At 44.9% G+C, this 16020-nt stretch overlaps 1 protein-coding gene and 1 pseudogene across 1 annotated transcript; both read right to left on the bottom strand.

The window, feature by feature from the left end:
• Window positions 1-185: 185 nt before the first annotated feature.
• Window positions 186-2288, bottom strand: LOC115679466 (uncharacterized; annotated as a pseudogene).
• A 4962-nt stretch (window positions 2289-7250) lies between these two features.
• Window positions 7251-12209, bottom strand: LOC115684466 (uncharacterized). Its single transcript, XM_056310376.1, has 5 exons — window positions 11966-12209; window positions 11538-11590; window positions 9103-9545; window positions 8000-8057; window positions 7251-7901 (listed from the first exon to the last, which is right to left on the bottom strand). Exons 1-5 carry the CDS (start codon window positions 12207-12209, stop codon window positions 7734-7736), a joined length of 966 nt encoding a protein of 321 aa, XP_056166351.1. The 3' UTR covers window positions 7251-7733.
• Between the last annotated feature and the right edge of the window lie 3811 nt (window positions 12210-16020).

Below are 16020 nucleotides of genomic sequence, written 5' to 3'. Positions count from 1 at the left end.
ATTCCCTAATAATAAAGCGTGGAAAATATATAATTACGGATGTAAATGAGAAGTTTGAAAAGATTTGGGTTCAAGATCTTCTACTTGAATACCACGTTACACCGCCAACCGTGGCTTTAAAGTTGTAGCTGTCGTGTAAAGTTTTAGCATCTCTCTTCCAACCGTGAAGCTCTGTCATACAAAGTTGGGGCATCTCTCTTCCCGAAAATCCTTTGGAAGCAACTAGAAGAACCTTTTTCCGAGGAGGGAGATTTCGGGGATGTCGAGGCAAGCGTTAGGATTTTTGTAAGGGAACTTGTCGGTCTCGTGAGCCAAGAGGAGCCACACATGAGTGATGAGCTCACCTCCTCTTCTCAGTAGCTTGGCATGGTGGTACACTTGACACTTGTGTGCTGCATGACACAGAATCTCCACCCAGATGCTACTGATGATCTCCCACTTGTTGTCCATCGTCCTCAGGTCGGCCACAAGCTTCTGCACCTCCAACAACACGTCCCAGTCAAGAGTGATAATTGTCGCCTCATCATAGCCCATGGGGCGTGGGACATCTCCATCCGCCGATGACAGCGTGCTGATTGCTTCTCTACACTCTCGGTACCTCAAGAAAAGCCGCAGTGTGCGACAAGCGTGCTCCAGCGTGATGTCGGCGGTGGTGAGGGACAACATGTAAGGATGCAGAGCGAGGAGGTATGTCATGTACTCCGATAGGAATTTGCTTCCTCCACAAGCACAGGATTTTTTGACTTCCAATGAGTGCAGGGTTTCTGTTGCGATGTGCCAGACAATGATGCTCTTAGCAAAAGTTCTCGTGAGGCTACCACTCAGTCCTTGTTTCTCTTGGATGCCGTGAATCTCGAGCGTCCACTTACCTCTTTCGCTGAATTGTCCGAATTTTCTTTTATCCTCTAGCTCCGCCATCTTTTGTAGTACCAGCGCTCTGAGGTACAAGGGCATGGGCTGGCGGGAGTGTAACCAATGACAACTGAAGATCTCCCGCTTACCAAACCAATCAAGTACCAAGCCGACGGGCTTTGGCCATTCTTTGTATAAGAGGCAATGGTTTAACAAATTGAGCTGCCCCATCGACCTCGACCATCTTTTCTTCTTTATGCACCAATCAGCCAGAAATGGGAGGAGCCTTAAGAGGAGCGGCAACTTAAGGTTCATACCCATCTTCACCACTGCCCAATCCGAAAATGCCAACGTAGTGATCTGATAAAGCTCAAGAGATGTGATTGCCATCAGTACCGCATAGGTATAGGTGAAGTACATATTGATCAAGAAGGCGCTCTTGAAAATCACTGCAAATCTACACAAGGCAGACACCAAGCAGAAGAAGCCGAAGCAGCGGCCTATGATGCCGCGTTTAGTGTACAGAATGGGCGCCTTAGTGTAGAGCACGTCGAACATGAAGTTCAGCTCGATCTCATTCAGGGTGAAAGCACGGTCAGCGGTGTAACCGTCGATGGACATCCAATCGCGGGATATGAACAGATGGCGGTACGGCCAGTTCACGAGGTGTGGCTTCAGACAGTCAAACCGAAAGTACGCCTTCAAGATGTCCCTTGCAGAGTCGAACTTCTTGTCCTCGGGGAAAATTCTGAGCATTGGCTTCCCTGGCTTCCTTGGTGGCTACGTCGGGTGAGTCCTCGGCATTCACAATGGAGTTCTCGTCATACACGGACTTGAGAGCCCAGACCCACAATGCGGACTTAATGAAGCCGGCAATGAACAAGGGGAAGTACAGCCTTGAGACCGGGGACAAGCCGTCCCAACAGCGAATGATAATCCGAACCACGAAGACAACCGTAGCCCCGATGTTTAGAATCTGTCTCAATCCCAGCCGGTTATCTTCCACCGCAAAGGCCGTTATGCCATCTGGGTACCCAAGTTGCGTCAGAAGCAATGGGGCCAATAGCCCTGCCAACTCCACATCATCACCCGGATTTTCAGGATCATTGATGCGGAGCACACTTAGCTTACCCAGTGCAATTTTCGCAACGTAAGAAAGGAGCAAATAGGCGGCCCAGATGATGAATCTAGCTAAATTTGATGACAAATATTTCCGGCGGATTCCTAATATTGTGAGAACGATATCGCAGACAAGGCTTACGGAGACCAAGAAATGAATACCCCAGTCTGCCCACAGTTCTTTTAGCAGCGGTAACACCGTTCTGATTATTGAGAAACTCATGGTGGCTTGGTTCAAATGTGCTCACTAGACATCAATGCAAATGCAGAGTAAGGAAGAGTTTTACATTGCTTCTGAAGAACAATTACTAAGAGCTTGCACAAAACTGCATAAATGCATCCATTATTGCATACATTAATTCTCTCAATCTGTGAGAATCTCGCACAACTGAAATTATGAATGTGCACATTGTTTATCCTACAAGTTAATCGCATCATATGTGTCAAAGCGACACATGGATCAGACACAATGTTCGTAAAAAGGAAGATTTACAATGCGATTAAAGGTTTTGACTGTATATCCTTTTGCGATACTGGTATTTTTCTTTCTCTTTTTGTTACACCTTTTTTTTTCTTTCCTCACTTTTTGTTGTGTTCAGGTAGATCTTAACTATCTAGGAAAGTGGCACTCTTCTCGCATCGTGAGATGGGAAGAAGCTTTTCGACAAATTTGTGCCGTTAGTCGTCCACCTTCTTTTGAGTTTTCCTTATTTTTTCAGAATGATAAACTACATATGCTCGCTCCAATTAGGTTACTTGGGAAAACAAATTGTAGTTCTAAGGTTAATGCTTTCTAAAAGTTATAATACTAAAATGATCGAATGAAAATTTATGCCACTAAAGTGAGCGCCGTGCAAAAGTGGAGGAGAGCTGCTACCTTAGTTTTCATATATTAGCTTTTCAAAGTACTTTCAAGATAGATTTAAGAAGAAAAAGAAGGAAAAAGGTGGAGGAGAGGTGCTACAGGAGTATTTACAGAGGTGAGAAGGTTTCAGGATGGGTAGGGTATTTTCCCTACCATAGAACCTTAGAATCCGGAACTTGTCATTGCCACGAGTTCTTGGATACCTCATACTATCTTGTACCTTTTCATATTGTTTCACTGAACATTCAAACATTCAAACATAACATATAAATGGGTTACATGTTAAAATTCAGGTTCATATCTAATATTAACATATCACTAAAATGTTGAGAACATCAAAAATAAAAATAAAAATCAAGTTCCACCTATATCATTTAAATTCATGAGTTGAGAGGAAACCTATCACCATCTACTGAGAACATAAACTCAAAGCTTGTGCACACACACTCAGAGATATATATATATATATATATATATATATATATATATATATATATATATAATTGTTTTCCAAATGAGGTTGGACCATTTAGAGCTTTTGCACATTTAAATAGGCAAAATTTCATAGGGAAATATTACGAAGGTACCCTACAAAAGCTACAGGATGTAGGGTTCAGGATGATATGACCCCAAACCCTTAAACCTACCAACACTCATTTGTTCCAAAATTTTGGAATTGGAACCCACTCCACGTGCTCTACTATCTATCCCGGAACCTATTGGATCATGCTTGAGGGCCTGCAGATTTCACAGATTCTACTATACACCCTAGTATTTAGTCACGAAAGAAACTCTTTGTAATTTTGTGTCGACTCCATGAACCAAGGCTTTTCTTCTTTTCTAATTTTGAGAGTTCTATTACTTTTGAGCTTTGTGAAAGGTGATAGAAAAGATGTTTCACACAATGAGAGGGCCACATGTCAACTATTCAATGGCCTTCTACTATGTTCACCAAAATACTTAGAGTAGATGACTTTAGGTGCCACTGCTCTCAGGTTGGATTTTTGAAAATTTAAGTAGAAGAGGTTTCACGACTCCCAAAATAATTCCTTTAATCCTATCACATTGCACATCCTGCAGATTCCTGAAATGCCATTCACATAGAAAAGATAGCATTTAATAGTATGTTTGCTATACATTTTCAGACATAGGAATCTTTATATGTCAAAATTGACCGGTTGTGAAGGAAGAAGAAGGGTCATAATTTCTCCAGGTAGGTCTTTCACCAGTTAGAAAATGAGCATAGAAGAAAACTAAACAAGTGGTGTAACTTGTATAGAGTATGGTTAAGTGTGCTGACCACCAAATTAAAGTACGATAATCACTTTTTGTAACATCCAAAGCGCAGAGTGCGTACAAACCTTTTACCCTAAAAATAGTATGGATTAGTAGGCGCAATAAGCAAATGCAAGCTAGCTAAAGTAACAGGAAAGAAAGAGGTGCAATGTAATGCAATGCAAGACTTTCAAATGTACAGAAATGGCTATCGCAGAGTTTCTACCTGAACTTGAGGGCTGATGAATCCCAGAAGTATTATTCAGAAGATGCTGACACTGACATCGGAAAAATTGGAGAAACTGAAGCAGAGAAAAGCAACAAAGAGATTTGTCCTTAGAAACATAATGTGCCTTAGGTAGCAGAGCACTTGTGTCTTAACACTTGATAGCAATGAACTTTTGTGGAACCTCCATTTATTAAGTAAGAAAAAGAAATGCGAGGAATTATAAGGACAAAAGGAAAATGGAATAAAAAGCGGCATGGGTTGATTCTTTGCTTGCAACTTTCGTCTGAGGCTCTTTGTCTTTTGTTTGGTTGGCCATGTCGGAAGCTTCGCTGTCTATCTTTAAGGTTACACGTGATTCTCGTCCTATTCTGCTTTTTTAGCTATTGGGATTAGGCTAAGGATAGGTTACTCTAACACTAACCTCGGTTTTTGATGAAATTGCAGGGAGTCTTTAGGTCCGTTTTGTTTCCCGGAAAAATTAACATGACTGGTAAATAATATTTCATAAGGAAATTATTTTCAAGAACAATAATTTGATTTTCTTGTGTTTGGTAGGATTTTTCAAATGAGATGAAAATCATTATTGGAAGTTTGGTGTTGACAAACTTTAGATTGTGTTTAAGACAAATAAAAACCTAGGTCTGTTGCGCAATTATCAAGGCCTTGGTGGCAGGACCGGGGAACTCAAGCCTGGTACCAAGCATCCAAGCGCCAGACCAGGACCCCGAGCCCCGTACTCAAGATCCTAGAGGTCAGACAACGGTTAGTGTACTGGGATCTCAGATGAGGCCCCTCGTGTCCTAGGTTCAGGAGCTGGGGTGTCCGATCTGACCCAAGTCTCGACTTGTTACGAATGGGATGACCCTAGCAATGGTGGAGGTCAAGTTAGATCCTTGAAAGTGAATACCAATCTTTTAAAAGCGTAAATCATTTTTCGAATTTAAAAACAGATTTTTGTTCTTCATGAAAAATAATTTTTGTTGATATATTTTTAAAGCGATGCCAAAATGACAGAAAATGAGGAGATACTTTCGAACTCCTGGTTTTCCGCAAAACAAATATATCCTTCGTGTTTAGAAAATTTATTCCAAGGCTTTCTATAAGAACTTATAACATCCACTAAAACTCCGTTTGTTTCGCAAAAAATGTGGCATCTTTGGAAAATATTTCCTAGGAAGTCATTTTTTATGAAAATGACAATATTTTCCGGTGTTTGGTCCAAACTTGACTTGAAGATATTTTTTGCCATTTGGTGTGGAAATTCTAATTTGATTTTCCAAAATAGACATATACTATTCGGGCGCTAATAACTTGCGAAGAGTAGCCGAGGAACCGAGTATAGGCAATAAAGTTGTGAGTTCGAGCTCGATGGACCCTAACTAGGGCGCTAGGATCAGGGCACGGGCTCTAGGGTCCTAGGCCCGGCCTCGATGGACCCAAGCACGAGGATTGGGGTCTTATGCCCGGCCTTGATGGACCCGGGCACGGCATTTGTGGACCCGGACACAACCTTTGTGGACCTGAGCCCTGATGTTGGGCATTTGAGCTTAGGTGCCGAGAACCCACGCTCGGCTTTTGTGGACCCGAACTCAGGTGCTAGGGCATTGGGCACTGGCACCAGGGTTTTAGGCCCGACCTAGATGGACTCGAGTGCGGGTGCCAGGGGCCTTGGTACAGGCACCAAGGTCCCAGTCTCGGCTTCGATGTACCTAGGCATGGACTCTCGGGATTCAGGCATAGACACCGGGGTCATGGGCCTGGCCTTGATGGACCCTGGCCCGGCCTTGGAGACTTGGTCCTAAACACTAAGGACCCGAGAACCAGTTTCTATGCCCAAGCATAAAGTTTCAGGTCAAGTACCTATGCCTAGTCATATTTTGGAAAATAATTTTCGATTCTTTAAAAAGGAAATCATTTTTCAGAATTCGGAATGACAAGACAATGGTCTGTTTGTCTTGAGCATAATAGATAATCACAACTGTGTGTTGTGCTTACTGGGGTGATTTCAAAAAATTAACAATAGTTGGGCCTGAATTTAAAAGCCTCTCGCTTTCTTTTGCGAGGATGCAGAAAGTGAGGATGCAGAAAATGCCAATCCGCGCCATGATCCATGTCGAAAGTCGATCACAGCAGAAATATTTTGTTTGCTTTTGCAGGAGCATCTGCAAATAATACCTTAGGTTGTTAATAACATCGGAAGACTTGGCGGACAAAGATAAAAGTTTTACTACTGGTTTTGACCATATAGTTCAACGTCCGGATGCAAGCAGCAAACGCTACAGCAACACAACAAAATCTTAATATCTATTTGCTGTTAGAATTACTGAGTGAAGTAAAAGGATAGAAGGGATGTTAGAGAGTGTAGTAGAACGATTAGATTAAAGACAAATAGAGTTAGTTGACGAGATCAAACACTTGTAAATTATAAGGAGGCTTGTTTTCACCGAAAAGCGTCGACGAAAAAACTTTCGATCGATATGAAAATCGACAAAGAATATGTATGGTTCTTTATTGATTCTTGGACTAGAAGCGCAACTAACGAGAAAATTAAAAGTAGGAATACCGCAGTTAATCGTGTCTCGCCATGTAAAAGATGTTGACCTCTAAATTACGCCGACAAGTCAAACTTGCATCCCGAAAAAAAAAAAAGTTTTGAGATTTGAGAACTATGATTGCATTAGGGCTCAATCCTTCAACCAAAAATAGTCAAATTCTGCATTCATTCGTCCTATATAGATATATAAGTTAGGTTCACTCCATTTCAGTAGTATTTAGTAGGGGTGAGCGGTTCCAGGTTCCGGGTAGGTTCCACCTGGAACCTGGAACCTACCCTCGGGTACAGGTTCCTCAAAATGAGGAACCTGGAACCTACCCGTCGGAACATGGAACCTGGAACCTACCCTGTCACAGGTTCCAGGGTCGGTTCCAGGTTCCAATAGGTTTTTTTTTTTTTAATTTTGTTTTGAATTAAACAAAACGAAAATAAACGCAATAGTAGATCATCTGAATGATACATACACAATGCCCTGATGTGATATTCAGGGGATATAATGCCAAGTTTACAAATGCCTGAATAGAACTAAACTATAATTGCCCAATACCAATTGAAGGGGAAAGATAGGGTAACCTTACTGTCGGAAAATCCTCCAACGCCAACATCAGCATTCCCAAGCCCGTTATCTCTAGCAACTCTTAAAGAATCAGTTGGTGAGTCACGGACAGTATCAGACCTGATTCCGCAGGAAACCAGAAAACTCTCTTAAAAGGAAATCTTGAGGAAGACTAGGATCTGCAAAGCTAAAATATAAAGCACAAAACCCAACCTCAGCAGAGCTGGCCTCTGCAGGCTGTCCCATCGGCCAATGGTAAAGAGGGGTTTGTGTTGCACGTCAACTATGTAATCTGAAGAAGCAGAACCTTGTCAAATATGCTTCTTCCAAACCGGTTTCTCGTAGCATTCACCTCCAAAGAATTACTCTCCAGCCTCTTCCACAGCCCACTCAACCCCTCTAGTTCCTTTTCTTTCTGATGAACTTCACTCACCAAGGCTTCTGCTTGGGCCTACAATTAACAGAACGACTTCTAATGTCTTCCTCCAGAAAAGTTGCCTGAATTTTTTATGTAGGAAGAAGTGCACATCACTTAAACAATGAAATTACTTGCTTTGCTACCAATTGCTCCAGCAAACTGTGTAGCTGTTTATCCAATATCTTCTCTCTGAGCTGCAAAAGTCAAATATCTTTTATATTAGAGTTGTCAGTTGCTACCATTTATGCAGTTCATAGACAACTATGAAGGACTTTAGCAATAACATTAAGAGTAACATATGATGTCCTTGCTTCAGTATTAGTTCTTTCATCGCTGCATATCTCTTTTGCTCAACTCTCAAGCCTCAAATATGTCCCATCCTTCCCCCCCCCCCCCCCCCCTCCCAAATTCACGCACCAGGAGAATAAAAGAAGATGAGAATGAAGATGAAAGGAAAAAGAATTTTCAGTGAACGCAAAGGTAATGATGATTGAAACTGCTCTTGTAACATTTGTGTTCAATTAAAACATACAAACCAATGAGCCATATGCCACTATAAGACACCATCAACACTTTAAAATCTTTTGATGCTCAACAAGAAAACCGAAGAATTCTAATAATACTAAAGCACATCTAATACAAGGAAAGCAGAGCAGATATGACCCAAGGAAGATTGGCAAGGATTTGCAAACCCAAAGGCTTAAGACACACTCAAAATATTTTCCTCCCGAATCAAACAAACAACACTGGCCAAGCAAACAACTAGGAAGTTATGTCTGCAAGCTACAAGTTTCCTCCCGAATCAATGCTCAGAGAAACCTCTACAGTAGCACAATCGAACGGAATCTGGAAAAAAACACAGAAACAATCAGTTGCTTCCCCGAGATGTTGGATACCGGATGAGTATGCTCATTGTTTTTTTGGAATGACTTATGTACGCTCTCTGGCATAGTAATGTCTACTTTGCGTTCCCAGAGTCCCAATAGACACCCAAACAACATAAAAATTGCAAGTACTATTCTTCAGTTCTGCTCAAATCAGAAATAAATCTCTGTAACTTATGTAGAAGTATTTGTTCTGTGGATTTGGGTCTGGGGTCTGAAACATTCAGAAGTTGAATAATTGAATTCCAACCCTCCTTCCCCCCTATCCCCTCCCCCGAGCGCAACCCAAATAAAGAAAAAGAACAAGCGCGTTACCGGTTTTCTTTTCAAACTCGGAGGCTGACACGAACCTTGCTCGGAGAGGAACCACGTCCGGCGAGAAGCGACGCCGATCTTGCGGAGAGACGAGAGGAGGAAGAGCCGAGACAGCGAGCTCAAGAGGGTGCGCGTGCGGCGGCGTGTGAGCCTGAACGAAGACGAAGACAAACGATGTTGCTTGAAGCCGTGAAGCGAAGCCCACCTCCGTCGCGGACGAGCCAGACCGCGGTTGATGAAGACAGAGGAAGAGCCGAGGCAGACGCCGAACGGAGCGAGGAGAGGCGAGAGGGTCTCGTCGAGTCGTGGGTGTGGGGAGTGGGAGAGAGAGCGGAATGGAAGAGTAACCGAGCGAGGGGAAATTTGGGAAGAAACTCAGAGAGTTAGGGTTTTTAGCAGGAGAGAGAGGGTCGGTTCCGGTTCCGGGTCCGGTTCCGGTTCGGTTCCTATAGGAACCGGGAACCGGAACCGACGGTTCCTAAAAATTTAGAACCGGGAACCGAAACCTCCCACCCTAGAACCGGGAACCGAATTGGACCCGCCGGTTCGGTTCTTCGGTTCTCGGTTCTACCTGGAACCGTGCTCACCCCTAGTATTTAGGTGCCATTTCATAAGTCAAAAATTGACTTTTCGGTTGACTTTTAGTCAACCTTTATTGGAACGAAAATATCATAACAATGCATATAGGCGTTTTCACCCTTCCATCATTGCATATAGATTGAGGAGTCTAAGTCTAAAATTTCATGCGTAAGTCAAAGGTTGACTCTTTCGTTGAAACTGAGAAATTTGACCTTTGACAAAAACATGGGCAATTTAAAGGACAAGAATGGATTTTTAGATCTATTGTGGCTTTTGCCGGATTTGGTGCAGAAGGTCTTGATTAATTAAAAAAATTGTGAATTTATGAGAACTTGATTAGACAAATTAAAAATAAAAGGACTTAATAAAAAAAATGCGTATAAGGAGGAAACATATTCTCTTTTCCTACTGTTTGATCCGACTAGATTTGGTGATCCAGTATGTGAAAAAATTACCAAAAAAGTCCTAAATCTTTTGCAATTGTGCCAATTCAGTCCATCCAGCCACTTTTGGCGGCCGGCGCTGACGTGGATGCTGGCTAACGTGGCAATATTTTAATAATTTTTTTATTTTTTTTCGAATTTTTTTTATTTTGTTGACTTTTTTTTCTCCTATCTTCTTCCCCGGTCCGGCGATCGGTGACTGACAAGAGGCTGAGGACCTCGCCGGCCATGGGCGAGGTTGGCCCTTGCCGGCACTGGCGAGGGCGAGCCTCGCCGTCGCCGGGCGAGGCCTTGCCCAGATCTGGTGAGACCTCGCCGTTGCTGGGTGAGGCCACCCAGATCTGGCAAGAGCTCGCCGTCGCCGGGCGAGGTCGACCTCGCCCGGCCATGGCGAGGCTTGACCTCGCCTGGCGACTGCGAGGTCTCGCTAGATTTGGGCGGCTTCGCCGTCGCCGGGCAAGGTTGACCTCGCCATGACCGGGCGAGGCCTCGTCCAGATCTAGCGATGTCAACCTCGCCCGGCGACAGCGAGGTTGCCCAGATCTGGCGAGACCTCGCCCAACGACGGTGAGGCTTGCCCTCGCCAGTGCTGGCAAGGTCCTTAGCCTCTCGCCGGTCGCCGGACCGGTGACCGGGGAAGAAGATACGGGAAAAAAAAAGAAAGAGAAAAAAAGTCAACAAAATAAAAAAAATTCTAAAAAAAATATTAAAATATTGCCACGTCAGCCGACCGGCCAAAAGTGGCCGGATGGACTGAATTGGCACAATTGCAAAAGGTTTAGGACTGAATTGGCAAAAAAAAAAGATTTAAGACTGAATTGACACAATTACAAAAAGATTTAGGACTTTTTTGGTAATTTTCCCTCCAGTACGTTCATGTGATTTTGTGAACATCATCAAGTAACCGAGTTCATCCGATCCATTTGATGAGCATGTCAACAATTTTGTGAGCAATACTATAGGAAAGCAAACAGATTATCACACAGAACAAATGTACATGCATAAGCTGCTTATATAAATAGGATAAAAAGCAAAAGATATCATTAGAATAATTTCACAATCACGTTCTTTTACAAACTACATAAATTAATTGCAGGATCGACAACATATGTTTTTCAACATAAATTGATTACAAAGACGAATGTGAGCACGCCATTTGAATGAGAAATGCTAAATGTGTATCGAAACACTACCTTGCAGATTTTTACTTCTTATTAATTGGACAAGGTCACCTCTAGTGTCTGAATTGTGTGACTTTGTGAGATTAATTTCACACGTTCTAAAAGTTTATACTAGTAAATAAAGGCACGATCTAATATTTAAATATTATAATGATCTATTCCATTTGTAGTTTAGACTTTTGCCTAATAAAGCATGAAAATTATATTATTAGGAATGTAAATGAGGAGTCCGAAAAGATTTGTTTTAAAGACCTTTTATTTGAATACCATGTGATACCGCCAAGTAGTGCTTAGAGTTTTAGCATCTCTTCCAACCGTGCCTGATGATGCCACATCATTTAGCTCTGCCATAGAAAGTTTTGGCATCTCTCTTCCTGAAAATCCTCGCGAAGCAACTAGAAGAACCCTTTTCCGAGGAGGGAGATTTCGGGGAGCTCGTGGCAATCTTTAGAATTTTTATATGGGTACTTGTCGGTCTTGTGAGCCAAGAGGAGCCACACGAGTGATGAGCTCACCGCCTCTTCTCAGTCGCTTGCCATGGTAATACACTCGACACTTGTATGCTGCAGGACACAGCATCTCCACCCAGATGCTGCTGATGATCTCCCACTTGTTGTCCATCGACCTCAGGTCGACCACGCGCTTCTGCACCTCCCACAACAAGTGCTAGTCGCTAGTGATGCTCGTCTCCTTACTTGGTTTGACGGGGTGTGGGACATCTCCATCCGGCGACGACAGTGTGCTAATTTCTTCTTCATAGTCTCGGTACCTCAAGAAAGGCCTCAGTATGCAACAAGCGTACTTCAGCGTGACGTCGATAATGGTGAGGGACAACATGTAAGGATGCAGAGCGAAGAGATATATCATGTAATTCGATAGGAGTTTGCTTCCTCTACAAGCATTGGAGTTCTCACTCTCCAATATGTGCAGGATTTCCATTGCGATGTGTCAGATAATGATGCTCCTATTGAATGGCGTCTCGATGCTACCGCTTAGTCCTTGTTTCTCTTGTATGCTGTGAATCTCAAGCGTCCACTTGCCTCTTTCCGTGAAGGGCCGGAGGTTTCGTTTCTCCTTTAGCTTCGTCATCTTTTGAACCACCAGCATCTCGAGGGACGAGGGGATGGCCGGGCGGTTGTGTAACCAATGACAACTGAAGATCTCCCTTTTACCAAACCAATTAAGTACCAAGCGGATGGGCTTCGGCGGTTCTCTGTATAAGCGGCGGTGGTCTAACAAATTGAGCTACCCTATCGACCTCGACCATCTTTTCTTCTTTATGCAATGATCAGCCAGAAACGGGAGGAGCTTGAGACAAGCGGCACCTTAAGGTTCATACTCATCTTCACCACTGCCCAATCCGAAAATGCCAACGTCGTGATATGATAAAGCTCGAGAGATGTGACTGCCATCAGTAACGCGTAGGTATAGGTGATGTACATGTCGATCAAGAAGGCATTCTTTAAGATCATGGCAAAGCTACACAAGGCAGACACCAAGCAGAAGAAGCCAATTAAGCGGCATATTAGGTCGACTTCGGCGTTTAGTGTAGAGCACGTCGAACATGAAGTTCAGCTCGATCTCATTCACAGTGAAAGCACGGTTGGCAGAGTAACTGTCACGCCCCTAACCCACGAGCGCGCTAACATCCCGTCAAAGGTCGTGAAATGGCAACGTCCCAAGACACATCACCGACCCAATCAAATCCTTTACAATTAAACGCATGCGGAAGCGAACTTAATTCACCCAACAACAATCAATAAACAGGATAGTAAGGAAAACACACTTCAATTTAAACAATATCATCAGCAATACATCGGGTTAATATATTACAAGTCCGCCACGTGGACCTTCCCGATTACAACCACAAAGGTAGGGGGTTAACCTATCTCCTTTACCTACGAGGTGACCTCAAAAGAAGTTTAACTCCTCGAACGGGTACCTAGTCACTTCCTAGTCCCGGTCAACAGGGACCCCAAAATTGCACGTGGCGATTTTTCATCACTTAGGGCCTGAAAATGGTTAAACAACAACAATGAGATAAATCTCAACGAGTTAATGACCTAAGTCTCGATTAGGAGGTCAACTCATCTCGGATGCACCTAAAACATGCAACTCAGCCCAACGTACACAAGATGCCATCACACAATCGTAGGTAACCTTACTTTGCCTTGGCACACGCCCTACACGTTATAACATCATATACAATCATAATTCAACAAGCATATAATGTAATCAGAATACGCAACAACTTTTCCATGCACAATACATCAACACGTGTCCCGATTATAAGGCGAAACCGCTTCGGCCCGTCCCATACCGTGCCTCACAATTTCATCCCATAATCAAGCACAATGCCACCACAATCTTTCACGCGTATTCCGATTACTACAGCCACACCTGGGGCACGGCACAACCTGCGATATTCGCATCAGGTTGGCGGTCTTCCGGTATAACCGGGCATCGTCGCACCCCATCGGGCACGGCATCGTCTCACCCGACCACAATGACGACATATCCCATAAATGGGTTCATTCCAAATCCGATTCGCAAATGACTACATCTCCCCTGCTACCAGCGACGACTTCCAATTACCAAATTGGGGACACCCGTTAGAGCCACGGCCAAACCCTAGGTTGGCGGTCATCCAGTAGAACCGGGCACTGTGACATTCCGAATTTCGGCCCATTTTTTGGGATTTATAAAACGTCTAATTCGTCAGTGTGCTTATAATAAAATCTCGCCCGGGAACTGATCACTCTTGGTTATTATTTTAAATTAGAAATTTCGCTAGAATCGCACTCGATCGAATTTGACCGTTATTTAGAGCCCAAACTTTGGTATCGAATTTCTCGGAGTTCCGGGACGAATTTAATTGGACAGTGTCGATATTATTGTGGCCAGCGTCGGTATTACCCGGAATATGTGAAAAGTGGATTTTTTACCGGGTGCGAATTTGGACTAGTAGACCTCCCTCGTAGTGTGTTTTGGGTTATTTTATTTTGACCCTTTTTCCTAAATTGTTAATTAGGGTTATTACGGACCGTTAGATCGTTTTTCGATTTGAACCATGTCCGTTGGATCACGCTCGAGTGAGATGTTGACTTTTGATGTCTCTCTCTCTCCTCTCTCCTCTCTGCCGTGTCTGTCCTCTGCCCGAGCACGTCCCCTCCCCCTTCCCCCATGCAAACGTCCCCTCTCTCTCTCTCTCCTCCCTTCTCTCTCCCTTTTTCCTCTTTTCTTCTTCTCCTTCCTTCTTCCGCCGCGTCTAGTTATGCTTCGTCTCCGCTTCTGCTCGCTTCTGCCCGACGCCGTCCGCCTGAGCTCGCCTGGCCACCGCGCGTCGACGCCGCTCGACCCGCAGACCACCGCGCCATCGTCGCCACGAGCCCCCCTCTCTCCTTCTCCTTCCCCTATTTTCCTTCGCCGAGCCGAGCCCGCCCCTGCCCAGCTCAGCTCACCGCCGCGTCCGACGAGGCCAAGCTTTGCCAAGCCGCCGGCCAGCTCGCCCAGCCGTCCCCTTCGCCAGCTAGCTCGCCCGTCTAGCTCGCCGCCGTCGCCTCCCTCGGCCCCAGCTCCTCTCTCCTTCGCCCTCGCCGCCCCGACCGACCTCCACCTCTCCTTAAGCTCGTCGCCGCCGCGTCGCCGTCGCAGCTGCCCGCTGCCGTCGCCGCCGCTCGTCGCCGCCGCGTCACCCATCCCGCTTGGCCGTGCGCCCCAGGCATGCTGCACGGCCACCGCGCCCGTGCGCCAGGCACACCGTCCGGCCGTTGTGCCCGTGTTGGCCGGCCAGCGCGCCCGTTTGGCCCGCGCCTAATCCAACACTATTCACCCGGGCCATTTTAGGCCCGAGCCGACTTTTCTCGAGCCAAAATCTAGTAAGTGACTTCCTAAACCCTACTTAGTACTTTGGGCATGTTTAGACTTGTTTAGGGTGTAAATTAGTACCGGCTTAGGAAATTGAATTAGGCGTGGATTAGTTAAATTGATTGTGCTTAATCGGTGATTTATTGTTGTGGTAATTGTGTGGCTAATTTAGTGATTGATTGAGATAAATAGCATGACTGAATTGTCGTGGCGCTTGTGGGTGAATTGGATTAATTGAATGTGCCGACTTGAGTGTCGGGTCGGTGGGCCGATGTGGGCAGTGTGAGTTGAATTGACTGTTATGGCGTGTCCGATTGATATTGGTGAAAGCGTGTTGATTTGAATTTGAATTATACGACTGAGGAAATTGTGAATTTTGTGTTATGGTGCATGTGCATGAGAAAAGCCCGGCTTGATCTGAGGGCTGACCTGAGGCGCAGTAGCTCGGGTCGTGGGAAAGTGTGAAATGTTCAGTGAGGGACGGAGCCCGGCTTGATCTGAGGGCTGACCTGAGGCGCAGTAGCGCGGGTCGTGGGAAAGTGGGAAATGTCCAGTGAGGGACGGAGCCCGGCTTGATCTGAGGGCTGACCTGAGGTGCAGTAGCGCGGGTCGTGGGAAAGTATGAAATGTCCAGTGAGGGACGGAGCCTGGCTTGATCTGAGGGCTGACCTGTAGGGTGTTGACCCGGGTCGTGTGAAAGTTTATTTTTGAAAGGTCCTGTGGGGTGTTGACCCGGGACAGAGCCCGGATTGATCGGAGGGCTGACCTGTGGGGTGTTGACCCGGGTCGTGTGAAAGTTTTTTTTTGAAAGGTCCTGTGTGGTGTTGACCCGGGACAGAGCCCGGATTGATCGGAGGGCTGAGCCTGAGGCGCAGTAGCGCGG

The sequence above is a fragment of the Syzygium oleosum genome, unplaced genomic scaffold (assembly GCF_021117445.2).
Source record: "Syzygium oleosum isolate NSW1041296 unplaced genomic scaffold, Sole_v2.1 Sole_v2.04, whole genome shotgun sequence".
In the NCBI taxonomy this organism is placed as follows: domain Eukaryota; kingdom Viridiplantae; phylum Streptophyta; class Magnoliopsida; order Myrtales; family Myrtaceae; genus Syzygium; species Syzygium oleosum.
The sequence above is the reverse complement of the archived record's forward strand: the minus strand, read 5'-3'. Positions and strand labels throughout refer to the sequence as shown.